The 25,081-nt window shown below is 39.0% G+C and overlaps 2 protein-coding genes and 1 long non-coding RNA gene across 3 annotated transcripts in view; 2 read left to right on the top strand and 1 right to left on the bottom strand.

The window, feature by feature from the left end:
* Positions 1 to 13,054, top strand: part of LOC138014980 (dihydrolipoyl dehydrogenase, mitochondrial-like) — a 16,278-nt gene extending 3,224 nt beyond the window's left edge. Inside the window, exons 5-19 of the mRNA XM_068861873.1 lie at positions 31 to 100; positions 1,649 to 1,749; positions 2,183 to 2,227; positions 2,395 to 2,493; positions 4,754 to 4,855; positions 5,353 to 5,441; positions 6,354 to 6,418; positions 6,701 to 6,734; positions 6,833 to 6,869; positions 9,621 to 9,686; positions 10,264 to 10,334; positions 10,472 to 10,533; positions 11,481 to 11,608; positions 11,813 to 12,040; positions 12,762 to 13,054. Of these exons, the coding sequence (XP_068717974.1) occupies positions 31 to 100; positions 1,649 to 1,749; positions 2,183 to 2,227; positions 2,395 to 2,493; positions 4,754 to 4,855; positions 5,353 to 5,441; positions 6,354 to 6,418; positions 6,701 to 6,734; positions 6,833 to 6,869; positions 9,621 to 9,686; positions 10,264 to 10,334; positions 10,472 to 10,533; positions 11,481 to 11,608; positions 11,813 to 12,040; positions 12,762 to 12,827 (1,263 nt within the window). The 3' untranslated portion in view covers positions 12,828 to 13,054. The remainder of the gene's footprint in view (positions 1 to 30; positions 101 to 1,648; positions 1,750 to 2,182; positions 2,228 to 2,394; positions 2,494 to 4,753; positions 4,856 to 5,352; positions 5,442 to 6,353; positions 6,419 to 6,700; positions 6,735 to 6,832; positions 6,870 to 9,620; positions 9,687 to 10,263; positions 10,335 to 10,471; positions 10,534 to 11,480; positions 11,609 to 11,812; positions 12,041 to 12,761) is intronic.
* LOC138014986 (uncharacterized) overlaps positions 12,761 to 25,081 on the bottom strand; it is a 23,543-nt gene continuing 11,222 nt past the window's right edge. The window contains exon 2 of the long non-coding RNA XR_011125456.1: positions 12,761 to 13,487. This is a non-coding gene — a long non-coding RNA (uncharacterized lncRNA). The remainder of the gene's footprint in view (positions 13,488 to 25,081) is intronic.
* On the top strand, positions 14,521 to 25,026 carry LOC138014984 (mitochondrial carnitine/acylcarnitine carrier protein-like). The gene is made up of 11 exons (XM_068861876.1): positions 14,521 to 14,726; positions 17,629 to 17,721; positions 19,277 to 19,404; positions 20,337 to 20,427; positions 20,677 to 20,797; positions 20,893 to 20,965; positions 21,545 to 21,585; positions 22,128 to 22,196; positions 23,208 to 23,257; positions 23,696 to 23,770; positions 24,515 to 25,026. Exons 1-11 carry the CDS (start codon positions 14,589 to 14,591, stop codon positions 24,575 to 24,577), a joined length of 942 nt encoding a protein of 313 aa, XP_068717977.1. The 5' UTR covers positions 14,521 to 14,588; the 3' UTR covers positions 24,578 to 25,026.

Genomic DNA, 25,081 nt, shown 5'->3' with positions numbered 1-25,081 from the left:
TGTATTAAATGAAATGGATTTTTTTGGCAGGCCCTGTTAAACAACTCTCACTTGTATCACCAAGCTGTATCAGCAGATTTCAAAAACAGAGGGATTGATGGTCAGTGCTCCAGGTCTCCTTTTTAGTGTCATTTTTATTAAGCCTTTGTGTACTTTGCCAGTGTTAAAATGAACCCAACTTTAAAAGTCATGAGGTAAACAACCAAGGCAAGATTATAATTTGTAAGAAGAAAAAAATTATTGCATTCTTTGTTATTAAAGTTGAGGTTCTCATTGCAACCAGGTGCAATGCTGGAAATTCCCTTTGGTCAGTCAAGGTGCGACCAAAAGTGGGAAGTTACATTGTATCTGATCAACTTTTGATTATGGTCAGACATGATGAGGGAGTACCACACAAGAAAGCCTTGCTCTTGCTTTATTGTTTTAACCCATTGACTCCTGAATTCCCTTCCCCACCCCCCTTCATTGACGAGTAAAATCATGTGGCGTTAGACCGACTAAAATCTATTATAAAGGACGGTGCCTACTGATTCAAAGTTATCTTTGCACGGTTTACCGAATATGCAGGAAAAGCAGATCTTAACAAGTCTTATTGCAATCCAAAAGGAAACTGGGGTTAACCACGCATTTTTCAAAGATAATTAATCAACGATATTTGTAAAAAGCTTTAAAATACAAAGCAATGTATGGCATTCTTTGCCAAATTGAAGCTTAATTATCTCTGAAAAATGCATGGTTACCGCCAATTTTCTTTTTGGATACCAAGAGCACTTGCTATAAGTTCTGCTTTCTTTGCATAGTTTTAAAAATGGGCAAAAAGATCCCCATATTAATAAGCACCACCGATAGGAAATCTGACTATCTTGAGATATGCGCAGAATGTATGCGCAATATTAAACAATAGTACATGTAGGTACTGTCCTTAAGGCTCATCATAGGAGTCAGTGGGTTAATTCATATAATTTTATTTGAATGTACATATATGTTTTGTGTAGCCAAAGAGCTGTCTTTACACTTACTTTACACTTTATGACAATCTTCATAAGTGCTGTGCCAAAAAAGAGTAAACAGTGTCTATGCATGAACGTTTAATGAGTTACCAAACTAACATCGTGAAGAAAGAATGTGGAACTGACAATAACAAGAAGGGCACATGCATGCACAAGAGATCGCTGCTTGAACCAGATAACAACAGAGTGGCGCTGATATAATATTATTCCCAAAAATTCTGTTTTGGATCAAAATATTGATTATGCTAATTAACCCTTTCAGCCCCGATAGTGCCAAATGGCACTTATAGATTTTACTCTGTCTAACGCCAGACGATTTTACTCGTCAATGGGGAACCCCTCGGGGCTTAAAGGGTTAAGATCTGTCAAATTCACAAAATTAATGTGCTCATTCAAAACACTTTAAAGGGACACACCCTGTTAAACATTGTTGCGTACAATCAGACATGGTGTGATTCAACAGTGATTTGAAGAATAGAATAAAAGCAACTCAGAAAGTTATGATTCATGACATCACGTTGCATTTATAAATTATGTTAAATGAATCTTTAATAAGCCTGGTTAGCATCAAATTTGTACTCTTTTTGTCATGTTACAATGTAGTTGTTATGATTGTTGTTGTTGTTTTTCGTACATAGTGGGAGAAGTAAAATTGAATCTGGAACAAATGATGGAACAGAAGTCAACAGCTGTAAAGACACTAACAAATGGAATAGCACACCTGTTTAAACAAAACAAGGTAAAAATTTGTATGAAAAGTACGGATATCTTATGATTGAGAATTTATCCTTTTCCATGGGGATGTGGCTGCACTGACTTCAAATCCGGCTCTGACTACTTTTTGGAATTTTCTTTGAATGACCTTCCTCTTTCATTAAAATAGGGAACCCCTTGCTAGCCTCCTGCCCACGCACTTCCTCTACAAACAGAAGTCGATTTGTTATGTTGTACACTGTAGCTCTCAGGTGCTATAGTACGGCACTTATTTATGTTAACAATGGTAATTTATTAATGTTCATACACTGTAGGTTATCATTTGGTGGTCTTTTACCATACTATCAGCTCAATTCAATTGTCAAGAAAGATGCAGTACTGTACACGTAATCTTCTGACTCTCCTTGCTGACCTGAAACTGGTATTTAAGCCCTGACTGAGATTTACCCTTTTTTCAGGTAACAAGAGTGGATGGACATGGTTCAATTTCTGGTCCAAATGAGGTGAGAATTGTTATCATTTTTTCAGTTAACTTTAAAATTTTTGTTGTCCAACAATTTTGACTCTTTGTTCCAAAATGTAAAGTTGTGTAAGTCTGGTTTTTACGTGTGTACTACAGTACTGTACGTGTATGTTACTACAGCTGTGCCTTATTTTAATGCTGTTTTAGGTGGTAGTACACAAGGAAGATGGAAGTACAGAAGTCATTCAGACCAAAAACATCTTAATAGCCACTGGATCTGAAGTTACACCATTCCCTGGAGCTGAGGTACAAAGTGGCATGTGATTAAATCAGCGCTGGATTCTCACCATATTAAGTATATTATTAAAGAGATGTACTTTTTTTTATGGTGACTGGGAGATATGTGCTCCTTTGCAAGAGTCAAACCTACTGGTGATTCAGTACCCTACAGAATACGCACAGAAATCCAGTGGTCGGAGTCTTTAGGATCTAGTATTAGAATTTACGACAGATGTAAAGTACAGGCCACTTTTTACAGGTCACTCATTAAAAAAACTTTACTAAGGGTGTGTTTGTCTTTGAGATGATCTGAAAAAGGATCATAGATCCAAGATCACTTGGATCACAATGCATCAAAGGAAGCAATGAATCTACTCTGGGAAAGGCAGTGCTCGAAATTAGCAGTCGTCCAGTCTCCGGTCGTCCCAGACGACTAAGAAGTTTACTGGGCAACCAGTTTTTGGTAAAATGAAAAGCCTGGTTGCCCAAAGGTAAGATAGCAGACAACCCAGCCAAAAATAGAAAATGAATCACAGTAAGCAGCACCCAACTCACTTGTTGGTTTTCTGTTGTCGATGTCCGATAGCAGTGTGTTAATTTGCCACAGCTGAGCATTTTCCAGTGCATGTTTGGAATATCTGAGGCTTTTACAAGAAATTGTCAGATAGGAAAATGCACGAGACAATATCACAATCCAGACTTCCACAAAAAACCTGACTAGATACTAGAATACCCAGCCACTAAAATGTGGAACTTAAGAACCTGCTCCTACAGTCCCTCAGTCATCTATTGTTCCAATTACAGCTATTTTTATTCTGACTCTGATCCTTCTGATTATACGATTGTTTGTGTCCGAGCAAACACAACCCCTAATAATGAACGCAACCGAGAAGACCACAGTAACACTCAATTATTACTCGTTCTAAGAGAGTTGCACCCAAACAATCACATCGCAAAAGAACATGGTCATTAATACTCAATTGCATGTACATATATTAATCATTCTAAAAGACTATGGGAGTGCGGGAGCACTAGTTTTTCAATCGCTGAATAGCATTTTAGTTCACTAAGGGAGTGCAGGACTGCAGGAGCAACTTACAGTAAACTGCGGGAGCAATAGTTATGACTCGCTGAATTCCACTTACATGTAGTTCATGACTGCGGGAGTGCGGAACCAGCAGATTTATGCTGTGATAAATGGCCAGGTGTTCTAGAATGGCTCCAAAAACCACAGGCACACACTAAAAACTACAGTATGGGATACTCGAGCTCCAATGCCATGTCACTGCATCTCAACACAGCATGCATTTAGTGGCGGGTCTAAAACACAGGTCACATTCCACAGGTCACTCATTGCAGGTCATTGTTTCATATTTTGAAAAGTAACCAAAACCCTCAATTTGGCTAACCCTAGGCCTAAGGTTGGTTTTTAGGCCTAGGGTTAGCCAAATTCAGGGTTTCGGGTTACTTTCAAAAAGGTAAAACAATGACCTGCAATGAGTGACCTGTGGAATGTGACCTTTGCTTTAGACCCACTGTGCATTTAGTTGGAGGAGGTTCCCTAATGGGCAACCAAGCTTTTATCAAGACAACCAAATTTACGGGTTTAGTTGCCGGGCTTTTGAAATGGACAACCCAGAATTTTTTTAAATTCTGTACACTGGAAAGGATTTTTCGGTTCCTTTGAAGTACCATGATCCAAGTGATCTTGGATCAATGATCCTCTTTCGGATCATCCCAAAGAAACGTAGGCTAATGCTAAACTTACAGTTGGTGGCATTAGGCCTCATTAGGCCTAAAAGTGATGTTTACGCTTAAGGTTAGCCAATTTGAAGGTTTTGGGTTGCTTTAGTATAGGTAAAACAATGACCTGTAATGAGTGACATGTGTTTTAAACCTGCTGTAAAATTTATGCATAAACTTGTAAGGGTTGTGGATCATGATAAGCCATTATAAGAACTTTAAAAAAAATTTTGAGAGCGCCGGCCTTCAGAAGTCTTGTGTACTTTATGAGGTACAATATTATTGTAATGACCTGTGAAGCTCACTGTCCCCGTGAAAGCTGGGGTATTTATTAAATAATTTTAGATTTAGGAGAAAGGCATTCTGTTTAGTTAACATTACACCACTTTATGTATTTCATGAGAGTACTACAAGTAATACATGTACTATACAAGAGAATGTCATGGTTTTGATGCCAATCACACTTTTACATGTACTTAGTCAATAGTGGAGACGTTAAGCACCCATGTGAAGTTGACTTTGACTTTGTTTTCTCTTCCTGCAGGTTGATGAAAAAGTAATAATTTCATCTACTGGTGCTCTGTCTCTGAACAGAGTACCAGAGAAAATGATCTTGATTGGTGCTGGTGTGATTGGAGTTGAATTAGTAAGTCTAATTAATATAGATTTTCCTCTTCTCTTTATTTACTATATTTTTGCATGATTACTTCTTACTATGCTATAGTTTGAGGGCCGATCTTTTTTCCAATAATTCTCTTTATCGCATTCAGGATGTAAATGAAAGTGGGTAAAAGAAGGGGTCATTTAAACTTGCTATACAATGTGAGAAAATGAGGTTTCATGTGTAGCTGCATTTTAACCACATCTTTTGGTAAGAAAAGGGTGGAATCAGTGACAGTCTGATCTTGTGTTGAAGAATTTTGTTTTAAGAGCGAAAATTGTTTGTGTCTTACGTACTGGCTGAAGAAATGGAGTTGTCAAATTTAGTAACTCTTGCTTCTTGAAAGCTCTCTAAACTTAAATTGGCAAGTACCGGTAAATCCATCTCTTGAAATATGTAATACAAGGGCAGCTTTAAAGATGTGAATCAATATTGTTAATAATTATTTGACATCATGTTGATGAGTTTTGTGCATTTGCAAGGGTTCAGTGTGGTCCAGACTTGGTTCAGAGGTCACTGGTATCGAGTTCTTGGGTCACATCGGAGGTCTTGGCATCGACATGGAGGTCTCGTGAGTAAAATACACTAATTCTGCTCAGGTGGATGAACCCCATAACAACAACAATAACAACTTTATTTGTACTCTAAAATTGTGCTCAAATTTACAGGGGGGAAAGGTTATTAACAAGAATAGAAGAGAATTCAGGCTTCCCCAAATAATTAGTCAGAAGGGCAAGATAATAACTGTGTTGTTCTATGGCTAAAAACCATATTCTCACAAGACAAGGATTTTAATTAATGGTTGGAGAGCATACTCTGTGTAGGCACTGCACTATCATGCCTACAACTCACCATGATCATTAATTAATAACAATGCAGACTTTTAGTTTCTTTCAGTAGAATTTAAGTCTACCAGTGGGGCAGTGTGTGATTAACAATAACAAAATAATAACTGTTGTGGCTAATTGCCGTCGCAAAGTACAGCAATGACGCAGCTCAACAAGGTCGAACCAAAAGCACACAATGGCGCCTGTGGCAGCCGCTATACGGTCCATGTGTGACCTTGGAGCACAGCTTACAGCCAGCTGGAATCAGGAGGGAAAACCGGAGAACCCGGAGAAAAACCCTCGAAGCAGAGAAGAGAACCAACACAAACTCAACCCACTTGTGGCGTCGGCTCCGGGAATGGAACCTGGGCCACATTGGTGGGAGGCGAGTGCTCTCACCACTGCGCCAACCCCTCCCCAATTATTAAGAAACCCAACTGTAAAGAGACAACCAGTTTAATAGCTATTAATTAAATTTACAAACAAGGGTGATGAAGTTGAACGTGGAACCAACAAAGACAAAACTATTTTGCGGTCAAATTGGAATTGAACTCAGAGCACCCAGTTGCGGATTTAATGCCCTGAACACTGGTCATGCTGCCTAATCTTATGCTTATGTGACTTGTTTAAAAAGCAATGTTTTTTTTTTTTTTCAGGAAAAATTTTCAGAGGATTTTACAGAAACAAGGCCTGAAGTTTAAGCTGAACACCAAAGTTACAAGTAAGTACAGACTTAAAGCATCTTGTGATCTTTAAGGATCTAATTTTTTTTTAAAAGTCATTAAATGTTGAGACAGAGTACATTTAAAAGTGATTCCAAAGAATGGATTTAATCTGAAAGTAAATGAAACTACTGACCAGATCTTATTTTTTACCAAACTTACTTAACTCTTTCAGCCCCGTGGGGTTCCCCATTGACGAGTAAAATCGTCTGGCATTAGACAGAGTAAAATCTGTAAGTGGCACTATTGGGAGTGAAAGGGTTAATTCTTGTTCTTTTAAGGTGCAACCAGAACAGAGGATGGAATCAAAGTGAGGTAAGCATCATTAAATAAAGCACTGCTACAATGTAGTTATAATTGCTTGTTGTAGATATTCTCAGTCTGCTTTAATCTTATTTTCTCTTGAATTGCAGTGTGGAATCAGCAAAGGATGGCTCTAAAAAGGAAGAGGTATAAAAGCGTGCGTTAGATATGAGATGGTGAATAGCCAATGAGGCGCATAGCGCCGAGTTGGCTATAGCCAGTCTCTTATCCAACAAGCGCAAATGGAATACCGGTATTTGTTTTACTAAATTCCTTAAACTCCAAAAGTTTGGAAGTACGAAACACGAGCGAAAAAAGGGAGAAAATCCTAGCGAAATCGATAAAACTTTATGAAGATGCGATGTTGTGTAATACCTTGTGGTCAGACAGACATAGGCTCATCACAAAAACATTTCTTGCCTTTTCGCGTACTTCTAAACGCCACGTTATTGATACAAACTTTCCAGAAATTTTTAAAAATTATTATTCAAAGAGACATTTTGCTTTCTGGTGAAAAAAAATTTGAGTGAACCAATAGGCCACTTGCACTAAGAGGTCACGTGACCAATGCTTCCCTTAAACAGTGAGTTGTAATCTTGCTGTTGCCAAAAATTGACAGAACACATAAAAATTATCTTACACGCGAAATTTGAGAGGAAACGCATTTAAGGGAGATATTTTATGGTACTTTGATTTTCAACAAAGTAGCATGACTTGTCTTGGCCGCCATGTTGGAGGGCATACTCTTGCCCTCCAACATGGCAGCCAAAACTACTTTTTGTTTGTATCTTGTTAAATAATTGATAGTTGAGTTCAGATGTGCCATAAACGTTACCACATCATCTTTTCAACATTTTCCTTGAAGTTCAAGTGCAAAATTTGTGTCAGAAAGCGGTAATTCATAATTTTAAAAAATCAAGTTTTGGTCACGTGACCAGCTACGGACTTTCTCATTTTAAGCAAATGGTGCGGGTTTGAAAAACCAAATCACTATTATTTTGTTTAAGAGATGACCCACTAATAGTGTTTCGAAGGCAAAATCATGTAACTTTCATTTTCATAAAAACGATGTCACATGACCTCTTAGTGCAAGTGGCCTATCAGAGCACGTGAAATGCATTATCTGAGGTTGAGAATTTAATAATTATGAATAGCCCTTGTGCGAGATGACGTCTGACTAGCTGATTTCACCACCAAGCCTCAAATTCGAAAATCAAACTTATAAATTTTATTATAAGTTTAAGCTCTTAACTGGGGTTAATGAGCCCTAATGGAGCACTTTTTTGACCCTCACTTGTCCCTAGTGTACTCTACTCTCCTCACCCTTGCAATCATGGATTGTCCATTAGTCAAAAGCTCATTGTTTAGGTCAAAGTACTTTCACTTTTACAATGTTAAAGCGGTTGCCAAAGCTTCCAGTAATTTTCCACAACATCACACGATTCTCACCTGTTTCACCTTATGTAAACCCCCATACCACATTAGTCAGCCACATTTCAGCTTTGCTCCTCAAGCAAGTACCTTGAGTTGCACTCTTTAAGATCGCATTTTTCCCACCCTCCCACCCAACTGGAAGCTTTGTCTCCTTTAATTGCCATGCAAATTCTTTTATTATACTATTCTCATCTATTTTATTTTAGTTTGGGTATTTTGTCTCATCGTTTGTTATGTACATTACATTATTCCGCATGTTACCACCGTTAACTTAAAAGAAAAATTAGCTAAATTTAGAAAACTCAACACTAGGTGTGTCCTTTTACATTTCTTACTTACTTATTGGTGGCAGGGAAGTGCACCCTGGGCTGCACTTTACCCCACAGTATGTGGGACAGCCCTTCTTGGCAATAGGTCCGGATTGCTTACTCCAAGATGATACAACTCACCATGTGATCTATTCTCCTTCTAGAAGGGCACCCCTCCTCTGGTCCACCCTATGTTACATTCTAACGTAGGATTGCCTCTTGAGACACTGCTTCTCTAGGGGGTCCTCCCTAGGGGGCATAGGCTCTGTCTTCCCTGCCACCCAAATGTTGCCAAAGGATAGTGATTAACATAATAATTATAATTGATTTGAAAATTAAATAGGTAAAAGGAGAATTTGTATTCCTCCTTCTCTAGTTTCACAACCTTGGAAAGGGTGGTGGGAGGAGTAATCATCATTACCCTCAGTTGCCCATGCCCCTCTCCTGGGCATGCGAATATCCCCCGCAGCTTTCCCCCCCTTTTAATGTCAATGACCCTTAGGGACTCATTAAGTTTGAGATGAATCCCAAAGGAACAAACTTGTAAAGGAAACCAAATGATGCGAATGATTTTGTGCAAACGAAGCTTGGTGGTGAATTTTTGAGCATATGACATCATCATGCATAAGGCCTGTTAGACATATGCATTTCTCTGGGGAGAGACTTGATGACCTGTAGTTGATGCTAAATATCTGATTGCAATACACCTTATTCCAAAATGGCCGCCATTTAAATATTCTTTTGTTTTTATTCAAATAAGCCCTTGATGCCTCGTTCTTAAGCTTAAAATTCAAAAGAATATTTTATCTTGAATGAGGCAACAAGGGCCAATTTGTATCCGCATAAATCAGCAGCCATTTTGGAATAAGGTGTATGGCCAGTGGCTGTTGCTTAAGGATGGCAGACAGCTTTTTTGATACTTTGACTTGCATAAAGTGTAGATTAGAATGATTCCCAGGAAGTAAAAAAAATTGAAAAGAGCCTTTAAAAAAAACCAATGCTTGGACAGGACCTGAATCTGTAACCTTTGCAATTTAGTTTAACTGTAATATACATGTAGTACTCAGTCATTTAAGTTAATTATCACAGTCCCGTGTGAGAATATCTATTATTGCTAGGCATATAAGGTTAGTCTTTTTCTTTTCTTGATCTATAGCTTGAAGGAGATGTTTTGTTGGTTTGTGTAGGAAGACGGCCATACACTACAAGATTAGGATTGGAGGTAAGTACCAGGTGCCACAATAGCATCATTTACCTACATGTATTGTTGTATTTTAAGTTGTGCCAACCAGAGGCTTGGCAGAGACTTGGCTGTTGAGACAATGACTTCTTTTGTTCGCTTTGAATATTAAAACAAATTTGACATAGTTGTTTGTAAACAATGAACATCATTGTATTTGGTTAAAATATGTGTTTCATCATTGCTTAATTAGAAGGAATTGAAGGATTCTGGACCAAAACTTAAAAAGGTTCTTTGGTGGTGTGTCTGCAATTTTGCTTCTGTAAAAAGTAGCTGAATTTTTGCATGTGATTGAACAATAGTAAGAGAACACAAATACTCTAGTTTTTTTGGTTCTGCTTTGTTCTCAGTGTACTTAAATCACACATGGAAAAAGCTGTGTTTCTTGTGGTGGCATTTTCTGTTGGCAGCTGTAACTTGATGCAATGTAATTAGTGTATGAAAAAATAATCGTTATTGAAAAATTGTTTAATTGACTGGTTTCTTCTCGGACCTGTTTGGTAAACAAACTCGATAATACAATAGAAAACCTTTGAACTTTTGGGTTGTTTTCTTGCAGAAAGTAGGTATTCCACTTGATCCTCGTGGTAGAGTCATTGTCAATGAAAGATTTCAGACTAATGTCCCCAGGTGAGCTACAGTAGTGGATCAAGTTCTTCAAGTATTGCAAAAACAAGATATCTGGGATTGTAGAGTTCTTTGAGAATTCACGCAGTCCTTTGCATTAGAAGCCATATTTTAAAAAAATCATGTTTTATTTGCTTTAGTATATATGCCATTGGTGACTGCATTCATGGACCCATGCTAGCACACAAAGCTGAAGATGAAGGTACTTTCTGCCAGAACAACTCTTAGTTCTTGATTGTTTTAAAACCTTGATGACTATTTGAGTGGACAACTATTTTTGATGGGCCCCCTAACTCTTTTACCCCCGAGGTGGCTCCCATTGACAAGTAAAATTGTCTGGCATTGGACAGAATAAAGTCTTTAAGTGTCACTCTTTGGAGGGAGAGGAGGAAGGGGGTTTAATTCCCTATGGGAGGGGAGGGAAGGGGAGCAGGGATGGCACAGTGGTGAGATCACTTGTCTTCCACCAATGTGGCCCGGGTTCGATTCCCAGACTCTGCGTCATGTGTGGGTTCAGTTTGTTCGTTCTCTATTCTGCTCCTAGAGGTTTTTCTTTGAGTACTCCAGTTTTCCCCTCTCCTCAAAAATCCATGCTTGACGTGATTTGATTTACATTGATTTTTTGTTTATGTTCAGAGTCCCCAATCAGTGCTCCAGTGCCAAGTGACACTTGAATAAAGTTCATTATTATAATTATAATTATTATAATTATTATAATTATTATTAGTAGTAGTAGTAGTAGTAGTAGTAGTAGTAGTATTAGTAGTATTATTATTATTGTTATTGACATCAAGACAATTGAAGAAGAGATGAAATAGAAATTTTTAAGTAGTATTTTTTTAGTCCAAATAATTGCTTTTTGAGTCATAGAAATGAACATTTTTTAATGCACCACGGGTATAATTTTTTTTAAATGTCGTCTTAGGTTTGGTTAAAATTTTTTATTTTATTGTGAAATATTGTATTAAAGTTGAATGAAAGAACTAATTTATTATTTTTATTTGTTATGTAATTGAAGTATTGAGAGTCTATAGTCTACTCAAGTACTGGTTCGGTCTTACGCTTCCATGAAGAAACCTGACAAATTTACCAAAATACAGTAAAATTCAAAAAAGGAATTCATCCACTGAACGTCGTTTCTGCCTATAGGTATAATCTGTGTGGAAGGGATTGCAGGTGGTGCTGTTCATATTGATTACAACTGTGTACCAAATGTGATCTACACGCATCCCGAAGTTGCTTGGGTTGGAAAAACTGAAGAAATGCTCAAAGAGGAGGTAACGGACCATTAATCATTTCTTCGATCAATCTGCTATGGCAAATGATCCGAGAATTGTGTTAGAACTCCTCAAGTCTTACTGGACTTGAAGAGGAGCGACTACGGATGTACAGAGAGAGGTTTTCGAAAACAACTGGCACAAGACATCTAATCGAGGTTTTTCTTTTGACCTCTTTTTGTTATTGTTGTTGGCTTTTCTAAGGGTGTTGCTTATAAGGTTGGAAAGTTCCCTCTGTCTGCGAACAGTCGTGCACGCACAAATGCTGAAATCGACGGATTGGTCAAAGTTCTGAGTGACAAGGAGACAGACAGGCTTCTGGGCTGCCATATGGTCGCACCGGCTGCTGGGGAGCTTATTAATGAGGCTGCGCTCGCAATGGAGTATGGAGCATCTAGTGAGGACATCGCACGAGTTTGCCACGCTCACCCGGTAAGTTTCTGACTTATCCTTTTTTCCATTGGAAGCTGTGGTTCTTTCGGGTGGCGTTTAGAATAACGATTCCATTTGCGCAGTCACACTGAATGGAAGCCCGTTGTTGTAACCTAGGCAACCACTGACGTTGGGCCAAAGAGCTGGCAGTCCATGTTCCAAGGACTTCCTTGTTCAGAATCATCCAGTTGTGGTCGTCTTTCGTGCTGACCAAAGGGGTCGCAGTTTTACGGAACGAGAGTGAATGATCTGTTACGATTAGAGCCTAACGAAAGATTCACACCTGCGACCTTCGTAACACCGACCACACCCATTGTATGCTCTACCCTTTCAGTTACAATATCTCGTGAAGGGCACTTATTAAGGTTCTTAGACAAAATGTACCACTGGTCTGGGGGCTCGACAATGTCATGCGCCAAAAAATGTGGAAAGTGTATTAATGCAACTATTGATGGTAGATAGTGAAGTACACCTTTTAGAAAATGTGATATAATAAGCTGGTTACTAGGCCAAGCATTCAGAGCATTATCGAACCCGCAGACCAGTGGTACACTTCGTCTAGAAGAACTAAGATAAGCTACCTGTTTCCCCCTTGACAAGTACTCGCAGCTCGGTGGGTTTGTCTGGTGCTATGGGTTGAAGTTATTCCTGAGACTTTTTTGGTCGTCCTTTCGCCTATCCCAAGCAACCATCTCATTGTCTTGTTTCTCTTTCGTTGCAGACGGTTTCGGAAGCGCTCAGAGAAGCAAACATCGCTGCTTATGCAGGGAAAGCGATCAATTTTTAGAGTCGAAAAAACTCTTTGAGGAACGTCACATATTAATCTGGTTACTCGAACTAACTCAGATGCTGGCCAACCAGTCAAGATGTTGTACAGTGTTTTTTTATGGCAAGGCTTCCTGTGCTTCACAGAAGACACGTCTTAACAGGAGTTAAATTTTGAAATATATAAAATTCCTTGCAGGAATTGAAATTTTTATTGTGGCGAATAAAGTGGAAGTGTTTGTCCCGAGAGTGTGACTGAATCTCCTCTGTTCATTGACATATAAAAATGCCCTGTACCGTGGCTTTAAAGTCTGAGCATCTTGGCAATTGATTTATTTCGACCGCTAACCACGACCACTGGCTTTTCATAATGCCGCGATGAAGCTTGTATTGATCGTCTTCCTTCGGCCAAGATTTTAGGCTGGGTTTCACCAGCAATGCAAACACAGAAGTCGCGTCTCGATCATTGGTACCTTTCGTTGGAAGACGGTAACTTCGGCCGGATCAACAAATACCTTTCCTGTTAATCAGCACCGTGTGACGTTAAAGAACGCACACACTGTTCGTGTTGTGCTCTGTCCTACTTTCACATACCTGTGCGGGATGGGTGGGTGGGTGAGATCAAATGTGACCTGATAGCGGCTGCCAGAGGCGCCATTCCATGCTGACGTCCAATCTCACCCTGAAGAAAAAATTGTAAACGGCCATGAAACTTTGTGATACGTGCGGTATATAAATCCTTAACCATATAGATACGTGTCTACGTATCTGGGTTGTGCTAATGCTTACGGGACATGTATATGTACCACACTACTCAGGCGCATGCAAAACATCCATTGATCGCAACACGCCACCCTCGAACGTATACATGGTGACATCTCACCCCTCTCGCATAGGCTCGCCAGGCGGAGACTTCGATTTGCTTGCCATCGCCATCGGGCAACTGGGGAGTTGGTCCTGTCAAGGGATTCGGGTATAGAGAGCCTTCACGGGGAAGATCTGGCGACTGCTATGGAGGATAGTATGTTATGGCAGAGAGTGGTTAAGTGTGTCCCAACCCCTAGGGCCGATAGATGACGATGAATGCTAACGTTATACGTCATTAGTGAAAAACAGATCTGCGTTTACTCGGGGTGCAATGTTATCATCGCTTACTGTACTCGAAAATCTCGGTTTGCAAGTACTCTAGGAAAAATATGTCGTTCTCCTTTGGAAAGGGAACCTTTGAACAGTTTGTATTTCTGATCGATCGTGCGAGCGGTACTCAAAACTTACACTGAAATTGCAATGTCAATGCTTTCCAGAGAGAAGTTATTAGCTTGCTCGCAAGCTCCCAAAGCGAGGACCACCTCGCTATGAAGGGCTTGCTTGCAGGGTAAGAAAATGGCACCAGATTTTGCAGCACAAGCCTCTCTCGTTGATACGCAGCAGTCAAAAAGATTCTCGGGATTGGTTCAAAGAACAAATAAACAAATGACCACCACTGGCTTCTCTGTCTGTCTTTCGTAAATAATCTTATGTCGATTTCAGGCTATTTCACCGAGAAGAGAATTCCTCAAAAGAAACTCGAATCGGCTTAAAAACCGCACTTGATCAAGATAATAATTGACTCGTAAATTTAAATACTCTTGAACCTGTAATGACATAAGGGTTAGCAAGCAGAGTGGAGGTTGTCGGGGCGGAGTTTGGGTCGACACCTCAAGCCCAGTCTCCCCTCTTTCCCCATGACTCGTGACAAAAAATCACTGTTGAGAGGGTTGAGAGGAATACGATCCTCAACAAAATGGCTGAACAGGAGCTAACTGTTGTCGAACCGCCAAAGAAGCAAACTAGAAGTACCTCTGGTGTGAAAAACTTTCTTGCCGGTGGTTTTGGCGGAATATGTTGCGTGGTGTCAGGCCATCCACTGGATACAATAAAGGTAAGCTTACCCTTGAGCAGAATATGAGAAAGGTTTTAGTGACCGGTGTTTTGTCTGAAGGAAGTTTGCCGGCCACCTGTTAAAACAACTTTATCATTAATTTGGTCTCTCATGTATCAGTCTAGGTAATTAAATAACTTGCGTAAAAGATGTTTGCCAGGATAGATCAAGTTGAAGGTACAAAGTCCATTTCACAGTCGACTTGATGAGACGTTTCAATAGCTAAGTTATCTCCTTAATTAAAGTTAATTTGTTGCATAATCGCGAATTTTAATTTTTCGGTATTGGAGTTAAGCTTTATCCGGTAGGGAAAATAAACATCATCCTATTCTACAAAATCAGTGAAAGTCAGAAGTTTGCATTTTAATTAGCCGTCCCAGACACCAAGAAGACCATTACAGGTGTACCGGTATTTGTGCTGTCAACTGAAGTAACAATCGCTCCTAGTAAGTGCAAAGGGAAAAGTGTCTGATATTGTCTCTTTCGTTTTGCTTCTATTTTTACAGCTTTCTTTTTTTTACGGCTTTCTTTCTTTTTTTTTTCTTTTTTTTTTTTTTTTGTTTTCTTTCTCTTTGAGAAAAAGCTCTGCCAGCAATAAAATAAACTGATTCCTCTCCCTGATGAGTGTTGCTTTATTACTGTAGAAATGACTACTCGTGTAAGGCACAGAGTTCGTAGTGTTCTGGTCTGTCCTTGTAAATGGCACACTGTATTGGAGCTCTGCTCTGTTCTGTAACTCACAACCTGGATTGTGAAAGTTAAATTCACTATGACGCTTATTTTTTCCCAGTTTTTTAACTTTTGGTTGAACCATTCACACCTCAAATGCCAGATGCCCCTGTTGACAAGTAAAAAGGTCTGGCATTAGACAGAGTAAAATCTACATGTATTTAGTGTCATTCTCAGAGGTCAAGGGGTTAAATATCTATAGTGTCTGGAGTGACTGGTACTTCAAAAATTTTACCGTCATAATGTATCGATCCACCCATTTTAGTGAGCCTTTGATTAATTGGCCGAGGCCATTTGGGTCCTGGTAACTAATGACATCAAAGAAGTCAAGAATGTAATTCCATTCTGAATCGTAAGAACATTCATTAGCAACCAAAAGACAGTAACTATCATCCTACATTTCTTTAAAGACTTAACAAAGAGCTCTAGATTTTCATCAAGACTTCTTACATTTTTGCTCATTTCTTTCTGAAGAGATGCCAGCAAGTTACTTCTTTGACGTCAATAATTACCAGGACCCAACTGGGTCAGCCAAAATTTATTGTATATACATGTACTGTAAATCAAAGCCCTGCTAAAATGTATGGATATACTCTAAGGAGAAAAATGTTTTGAATTACTACACTCCAGACACTATAGATATTTAAACGAAAAGTTTAAAAACCTGCAAAAAATGAGCGTTCAGGTATAGGGACTTTAACCCATTGACTCCCAGGGGTTCCCCATTGATGAGTAAGATCATCTGGTGTTAGAGTAAAATACTAAGTCTGGCCGGTTCAGACCAGCTTGGAAATGGAAGGGTTAAACTAAAACAAATGAGTTTGTGATTGACTAAATGGTACCCCAGGGGTTTCAAATGAATAAAATTCGAGGTTGGCGGCTGGCTTGAGTAAAGTAACGGACTGTATCAAGAAGGAGCCTAACAGCCCCTTTCTCTGGGGGTGTCTGACTTTTCACACTATTTTACACAGAATTCTCCCAAACACCACATTTCAAGTGCAAAATTGATAATAATGTTTTGACGACTTCGTGTTGTCCAAATGAGTTTAAATCTTATGTTTGAAAGAACCTCCTGCCTTTAATTTAATTATTTTTTTTATTTGAGGAAGGGGGGGGGAGTAGATGTAGCCAACACCTTTCATTGGCTGTCGGTTCTAATAGGGATCTTAATCAATGACAACCAGAACGGCATCAAGAACATCATCTCAAAACATTAAATTCCCGTTATTGCAATCACTTCAAGACGATTCCAAGCTTTTTAACATGACAATGGTGTAGCAGTCCCTCAAGAATGAAACCGATGTGAATCACACTTAATTTAGGGGAGAAAATGAAAATTTATCTCCAAGTGCACATGTCCTCCATAAAACCTCAAATTTTGCCATTTCACATTGTTGTTTTGCTGATGACTGCAAAGAAATGGACAAAAATGAAAAGCACATGTGTAGAGCATGCAAAGCTATTGTTTTTGCCCACTAAATGACATGCCATTGTCATTGCTTTAAAAGCTCCCCAATAATAAGAACTGACAGCTGACGAAACTGTATCCTGGATGCGAGAGGTTCTTTCTTAGGGAGACGGAATAGTGCATCGTGAAGCAGCAAGAAAAGCTTTTTCTTGCCACTTTGCAACTCACTATTCCGTGGCTCTAAGAGAGAAAAAACCTCTGGGGTCCAGGGTAATGAAACCACTGGTACCCAGATGCAGTTTATCCAATCTACACCACATAGGAAATCACTAATCATGGAGAACTGACATGTCAGGAGGTAGTAATAGCATCAAAGATTCATGATACTCATTTTGGAGCAGAGGTTTTGCTCACAAGGAAAATAGCAGTATAGTGGAAAGGTTCATTTGTTTATCAAACTTTTCATTTTGATCATGTTTCTGTGTTCCTTCAGATCTCAGATCAACTTTTGGTGGCTTATATTCCAAGGATATGCCCACCAAATGGTGCTTGGGAAACTACCACATTAATTTTGGTCTACATACATTTTGCATACATTGAGTATTTTTTCAATGCCAACAGCATTAAAGTGATATGAGGTGGGGTTTACATTAAACTGTTTTTATCTGAGAAGACCACATTGTTTTTCTATGTTTCAGTCAATGCAAGGCATAACATTCTTATCAGTTGTTTTCTAGCTCATTAGTTCTGGTCTGTTCGTGGCAGGTTCGCCTTCAAACAATGCCAGCCCCTGAGCCTGGGCAGAAGCCAATGTTTACTGGAACTCTTGATTGTGCCATGAAAACTATTAGAAAAGAGGTGAGATTTCTGATGAGCACAATGTGTAATAGTATTAAACTGGACGTAGAACCCCTGTAAACACCCTCACTAGCAAGCATGACACATGCATTGGTGCACATGCATTGGTTTTTGCTGATCAACAATCTGTTGGCTGACTAGATTTTCACAGATCCATTCAGGCTTGTTACTATAGCTAACTTAAGTTTGGAAAATTAGTACTTTGTAGTGTCAGATAATATTCGGTGAGACTTGTGCAACATCTCTGGGATTAATTCATCTCTGGGATTGTTTCATTCCTCACGGGAACATTAGAACCCACAAATGACCAGCTCCCAACGTCAGTGGCTTCATAGCTCAGTTGGTTAGAGCATCGCACCGGTATCGCGAGGTCACAGGTTCAAAACTCCGTTGAAGTCCTGAACTTTTCAGGCTTCTTTACGCAATTACAAAATTGCGTTTAACAGTTACTGCGAGGATCATAGCTTCACTTGATTTCATATCTGCAGTTCATATATGATCCATTTCATATATCATTTCATCGTTGATCTCTGGGATACATGTAGTTATCTTCCATCTACATCAGATGTTGGATTTGGTAAAGCTACAATGATAATTTAGCTAGATGTGCTGTAATTGCAAACTTGTACATTTTGTTAGAAGGGTTATTCATCGTTTTGCTTCATGTTGATGAAAGTGTGTCTTGGAAACCATACATATGTAAAATAGTCAGCAAAATCTCAAGATCCTTACTACTTAAATTCGTAGGTCAGGTTTGTTCCTTTTTAAATTGTGTCTATGTACTTCTGGATGGTCCATTGAGTGTATGGCACAAAGTAGCTGTTGCCACCTCACAACTACCAACGAGCTCAACAATCATATAATTACAGAGAAACATGCAGCAGCAGCAGCAAGCAACACTTTCGTCCCTTCCCCCCACTGGCCACCCTTCTGGACTCTCCTTCTTGGTAGGCGTTGGCAGGGGAGAGCAACCACTGTAGTCATGCTCAGTGAGAATCAGATCAGTTATCTCTTTTGTCAGAACCATGGACTGATAACAGGGGATGAGGTTTGACTGGCCACAACAAGTGACCCAAGTACCAAGCTATCCCCAGCTCAGTGTGTCTGGCCAACACACTTTACAACCCACCTGGCGTCATACTACCCCCGGGCTTGAGACAGCCGCTAGTTCCTCTATCCTGCCCAGCATTGCCCGTTGAGGCAATGCTGTGAGCCCTGCAACCTCCACTGCCTCCAAGAAACTACCATTACCCTTAGCCATACAGAGGCTATAAATTGTAACAACCAAGGAATTCCAAAGAATTCTGAACTACTGACACTTGTTTTGATTACTAGACGTACTGTTATACTAGGTTTTGTTGCTTTTTGCCATGATTTTATTGGTCTTTACTGTTATGGGGAGGAATATTGGATATTTTTTTACCGGTATATTGAAAACCTGTTCTGATTCACTGTGCTTAGTAATGTAAACATTTTATGTATTATAGTTAATAAATGATTGTCTAAATGACAGAGTTCACCATTTCCCATGAAAATACAATTTTTGTTATTTCAGGGATTTGTGGGCCTGTATAAAGGAATGGCAGCTCCTGTAGTTGGTGTTGCACCAATATTTGCAATCTGTTTCTGGGGATTCAACATGGGCAAAAAACTGCAACTCAAAAATCCATCTGATGATCCAACGTAAGAGCCAATGTTATAATTACCTAAGGTCAACGATGATTACAAGCTGTTTGTTGGTAGTGAGCTACAACAAGTTGCAAAATTGTTGACACTTTCATTAAAAAACACCTTTTCTAGCTTCCAATACCCGCCGTATCTAGAATTTTTAAACCTCTCCCACTTCCCTTCCCCTCTCCCCCTTTCAATGTTGACTTTTTAAGTTTGCAACAATTACTTTGTCTTGCTAGCAACACTGATAAGGGGAGGAGGGGGGCTGCAGTGTTAGAGATAATAGGGAAATTAATAACACCCCAAGAAGGAGAAGTGTCTCCACTATTTTTGCAACTTGTTGTAGCAAGATTTTAATCTAAGCAGAATGCTGGTTGTCAGTTACTTAAACCTTGTTGGATGATTTTTGTAGGGAAATTGTGCACTGTATGACAACAGAACATTTTGTAATATTATGACTCATTTTATCATGCTTAAGACATGATCATTTCTGTTTCTTTGTTCCATTTCATTATGATTGTCAATCCTTTGTAGTAAGGTAAGTGGGAGAAGAATGATCAAGTTGTAGCATGGAAAGGATAGTGATTTAGTGAGGAATATCGAACAAGCAGACTGATCTTTGTGTTATTCCCAACTTTTTAACTGTCAAACGACTCTTTGAACGAGCCTGAAAACAAGTGATTCAGTACTAGTTATTTTACTTGTTTGATTCCTGCTGGAGCACTTGTTTATTCAAGTTTGTTGTTTGCTTTTGTTGTATGCTGCATTATTACAGACAAGTTCATCTCTTCATGATCTGAGTTAGGATTAGTTTTATGCACATCAAGTTGCTTTCATCTCTCCTGTATGTCATATTCTTATTCCCAGGGCTGTATAAAGTTATCTTTTTTTTTTTCAGTCATTTTGATTCCTTGAAAACAAATTGGTACCTTTTATTTTAACAGCTACTTACAGATATTGACGTCAGGGTTTTTTGCTGGAGTTTGCACAACAGTAATTATGGCTCCTGGAGAAAGAATAAAGTGCATTTTGCAGGTACAGTGTAAAATAATCAAGATTAGTAATTTCAGCAAGTTTTGCTCATAACTAATCAGTATAAAGTTCTCTGTGGAGTACTTGCTTTTCATTTCCTTTGTGTTTTCCAGTCACTGTGATCAATTTTGGTCATTTGATAATTGAAAAGTTAGGATTGTCAGGATAGAAGATCCTGACCTCTGCCTGTGCATAACCAACCAGATCATCAATCTCACTTGGAGAAAATTAACATAGTTTATTATTTTTAAGATCCAACAAGCATCTGGTGCTGAGAAAAAATATGCTGGCCCAGCAGATGTTGTGAAAAAGCTTTACAAAGAAAATGGAATTCGTGGAGTGTACAAAGGAACATGTGCTACCTTACTGAGAGGCAAGTACTGTATTAATCAAGTGTGCTTATTTCGCACAGATGTAAATTGGAGCTGACCAGTTTTTTTGCCTCCTCTGTGGAAATGTTTTTAACAGATGTTCCTGCCAGTGGAATGTACTTTGTGTCTTATGAATTTCTTCTCAATGCTCTTACTCCTGCTGGAAAAACGTAAGTACATGTTAAACCTGCATATACGGTGTTGCAAAGGTTGGTAATGACTCTTTTTTTCTTTTCTTGTGTAGCATTCATTTAATGGTCATTCATTTAACCCATTGACTCCTGAGGGTTTCCCATCTTCGAGTAGAATTGTCTGGCGTTAGACGGAGTAAAATACTAAGTATGGCCGGTTTAGGGGTGAAAGGTTTAGGAATAAGAATGTCATTAAAATAATGATATTAACCCATGGACTCCAGGGGGTAAGACTTAACAGACTTGACTTTGTCTAACGCCAGACAATTTACTTGTCAACATGGGGCATCCTAGGGCATTTGAGGTGTTAGTGGGTCCCCTCCACTAAGTTGCATTTGTAGTACTGTAGTAATAATTCTGGTAGAAGGAAAGTTTGCCAGACGAATTTAATAGCTTTAAAAACTGCATTTTACATGTAGTTGAATTTAAGTTAAATCCTTCATCTAAAACAAGGCACACTAATAATTATTAATGAAAAAGATATTGCATTTTACCATCCGATTTTCCTTTCTATGCAGTCTAAATATTTTTCTTTACTTTGTTTAATTTGGTTGGCAGACGAAGAGATGTTGGACCTTTGAGTATTCTTTGTGCTGGAGGTAATTATTGATTCCTTGTTAATTTAACCCTTTGACGTCCAAACCGGCCTAAACCGGCCAGAAACCAGAGTATTTTACTCTGTCTAACGCCAGACGATTTTACTCATCAATGGGGAACCCCAGGGAGTCAATGGGTTAAACTTTCGTTCTTGAACAGTCATATGGCAGTTCACATGCTAGCCAACATGTATGTGGCATTTGGTTACTAGGGAGCTTAAGCACGCGCGTTTTTGAGACGCAGACGGCAACCAGAAGAGAACATTTTGCATGCCAGGGCAGTGGTGTCTCCTAGATTTTTACACTAATCATTTCTAATGGAGAAAAGATACTTAGCAATGTAAATGTGGTTGTGTAAAGACAAGTTAAAAGAGAAAACAGCTCACTTCCGGTTTGCCGTCCGCGCCTCAAAAATGCGTGTGCTTAAACTCCCTACTATTTTGGTTGTTGCCCAACGTTTCAATTGGAAATATGTCTGTCAAACAGGCTAAGTACTTGCAAGGCTTGCCAACTTACAGCTTAAAGTTGTTCCTGTTTGATTGTAGGTGTAGCGGGTATGATGAACTGGTCTGTTGCCATAGCACCTGATGTTCTGAAGTCACGCTTGCAAACTGGTACTTTTGAATTCTTTGATCTTTGCATCTCGGTAGTTTAAGATAAAATTATTTCAAACAATTTTTGGTGTTTTTTTTAAGAAGCAATTTGGAAGTTAAAAATTTTTACTTCGCTATTTTTGCATCATTGAAGGGGGTATAGTTTATTGGAATGCACTTTTGCCCCAGGAAGTAGGATTCAGCTTGCACGATAATGATGACAACAAAGTGAAACTTCCTCGTTCTTTGTGTTCTCTGTGTGGGAGGTTTTATGAAACAATAATGCTTCATTTCTTTGGCTCTGTGTTTATTGAAGTGCATTTGGAAATCTATCAATTTTTGCGAGAAAATTCATATGCAGTGTTACTACAAAACAATAATATTGCTTTCTGTATTTTGGCAGCGCATGTATTAGTATTTGTTTGATCATTGAACATTTGAGTGACAAAAAGGCCAGTGTAACTAAGAGAAGTACAATCGTCTGGCTGAATGTAGTCCTACACTCACCTGGACGATCGTAACTTAAATGTAAATTTGTTATGTTATGACTCCTAGATTCAAACCATTTACAAAAAGGCCAATGTTTATATAGGGAATAGGCTTTCCAGTGTAGTAGTCGATGTGTCATTCATGGCCCTGCGGCATAGAGCGGTTTTCAGATGAGTGTCGTAAAACCAAACCCAAAGTAATTACTTTGGCCAATTAAAAAGGACGGAGACAATCCACTAAACCAATCAAACCTCGAAGTAATTACACGTAGCCGACACAAAGCGCGGGAAAATGTGCACGCGCGAGCCACGATTGGTTTTGGTTTCACTTCTGACTGGTTGAAAAAGAGGCGCGAGAACTTTAAACCAATCTCTGAGTGAACTAATGCAAAACCAAAGTAATTCACTAATCACTTCCGACACACAATTGAAAACCGCTCTATATACATTTCTTTCTTGTTGATTTTTGTTGCTTTGGTCTCCTCTTTGAAAAAAAAAATGCTTATACAAAGTATTAATTATATGTATCATTTCTAATCTGTAGCTCCTGAAGGTTCTTATCCTAATGGAGTCCGAGATGTGTTCAAACATATGGTAAGCTTTATTGGCGAACAACCTAGGGTCTTTCTGCCTTTTTTTTTCTTTGTTGACGTCCAGATATAGAGGGTGATTATGACCGTGATCAAACAATAATTATTAAGCTGTAAAGTTTTGAACTAAAATCCGTCGAGTTTCGTCAAAACGGAGGCTATCTCATAGGCGTGTATTTTCTGGGATGTTTGCAAGTGTGTTGGGTTAGGGTAATATTTCATTGGCCGTAGTAATGCGATGAAGCACGAAAGTAAAACGGGAAAAAGAGAAGTGGGATCACTCTCGGAAAAAACGTGGCGCGTTTTGTGAGGAAAGCGGTCAGCCAGACTACACAAATCTTTCTTACTCTTTTCAATGTGAAGAAAAATTTGTGCGATAAACTGAAGTCAACGGTGCTCCTCGACTTGTTTGATGATTCTCGTTCAATTGTTCTCTCTTTAGATGCGTGAAGAGGGCGCAGGTGCTTTGTTTAAAGGCTTGACGCCAGTCATGCTTAGAGCTTTCCCAGCAAATGCGGTAAGTTTTCGGTTGGTTAAATTTAGCCGCTTGAAAGCAGGGAGTTCACCAGACGCGGAACACGCTCTTACATCAGCGCTTGGAAATCAAGACACAGTAAACACTCCGGCACATATAAGAAAGTAGATTTTTCCAAGTTAGGTTAAATTGGTACAGTAGTTTTAGGCTATCTAGGTTCTTAAATTGGTTCTTCTTTCCACAAAAGATACCTCTACTCTATGGTATGACTGATTTAATCTGGTGAGGACACTGATACATTTTTACTTCATAACCATGAAAAATACGTTTTGAACAAGATCTGTGCAGTCTTAAAAGTGCAATTTTTTCCAGTCGCCTGGTTCTTATGTAAAGGGGCTCTAAAATCAAATATTTGGTTAAAAGGTTCTTTAAATTCTGGGTTCTTATATGCGGGTGTTTACTGTATTGGAGAGATTTAGCGTCGCGTTTCCGTGAACGTGAACGTGAACGTCAAACGTGGAGCGGCAGGTTGCTACTTGTCAGGAAAGCAAGAAACTTCTCTTCTCCAACTTCTCTCTCTCTCCCTTGAGAAAGAGCTCGACATCTGTAGCTATAACGGACAAAAAATGAGACACAAATCAAACTAGTTTTTTCCTGTTTTGGACAAAGCGCAAATTTCATCCTGCCGTTTGCCGTAAGCGCGATGAGAAATTCCTCTATTAAGATGACCTTGTGTTTTTAGCAGTTATCACTAGCAGTAACTGAATTCTTCGTTTTTCTTCACAGGCCTGCTTCCTCGGATTTGAATTAGCCATGAAATTCTTCGACTGGGTCGCACCAAACTGGTGACCTGGATTTAAAATGAGGCGTTGGAACACCTCTCTTATTGTTTACTCCGGAATCATGTGCTGCCGACAGTTGGAGGGCAAAACATGACATTTCTCTCCAACCAAATTTTACTTTACACAGTAAAACGTTTTCGCAAATCATTTATTTCACAAAAAAGGGCCAATGAAAGGATATCTCCTTTAGGAACAAATTGATCTACCTGGTAAATTATAAAACACGACAAGTTTTCCGCCATTGTAATGTGCAAGTTTCACTTTTCTTAGGAAGTATTTATTCCTTTGTGATTGGCTAATAATTTTTTCACCAAGTTTCTGTTCCCTCAAACAATTATAGAAGGACTTTAGAGACTTGAGAGACAAATCTGCTTCATATTAGTCATTCAACCCATGACGTTTAAAGAGAATTATCTAATGGGAAATAAAAGTGAGTACTGGATGTACGGAGCTGGATCCCACGACTGATTATTTGTTGTTTAACAGGTGGTTTTTACGTTACGCATCACCG

The sequence above is a fragment of the Montipora capricornis genome, chromosome 9, assembly GCF_036669925.1.
Source record: "Montipora capricornis isolate CH-2021 chromosome 9, ASM3666992v2, whole genome shotgun sequence".
Lineage (NCBI taxonomy): Eukaryota > Metazoa > Cnidaria > Anthozoa > Scleractinia > Acroporidae > Montipora > Montipora capricornis.
The sequence above is the reverse complement of the archived record's forward strand: the minus strand, read 5'-3'. Positions and strand labels throughout refer to the sequence as shown.

Bases quoted from the DNA above. Each gene is read 5' to 3' on its own strand.
- LOC138014984 (XM_068861876.1), top strand. From the start codon at position 14,589: ATGGCTGAACAGGAGCTAACTGTTGTCGAACCGCCAAAGAAGCAAACT. The intron at 21,586-22,127 runs GTAATTATTGAT...GTTTGATTGTAG, and splicing joins GAGTATTCTTTGTGCTGGAG to GTGTAGCGGGTATGATGAAC. The intron at 22,197-23,207 runs GTACTTTTGAAT...TCTAATCTGTAG, and splicing joins GAAGTCACGCTTGCAAACTG to CTCCTGAAGGTTCTTATCCT.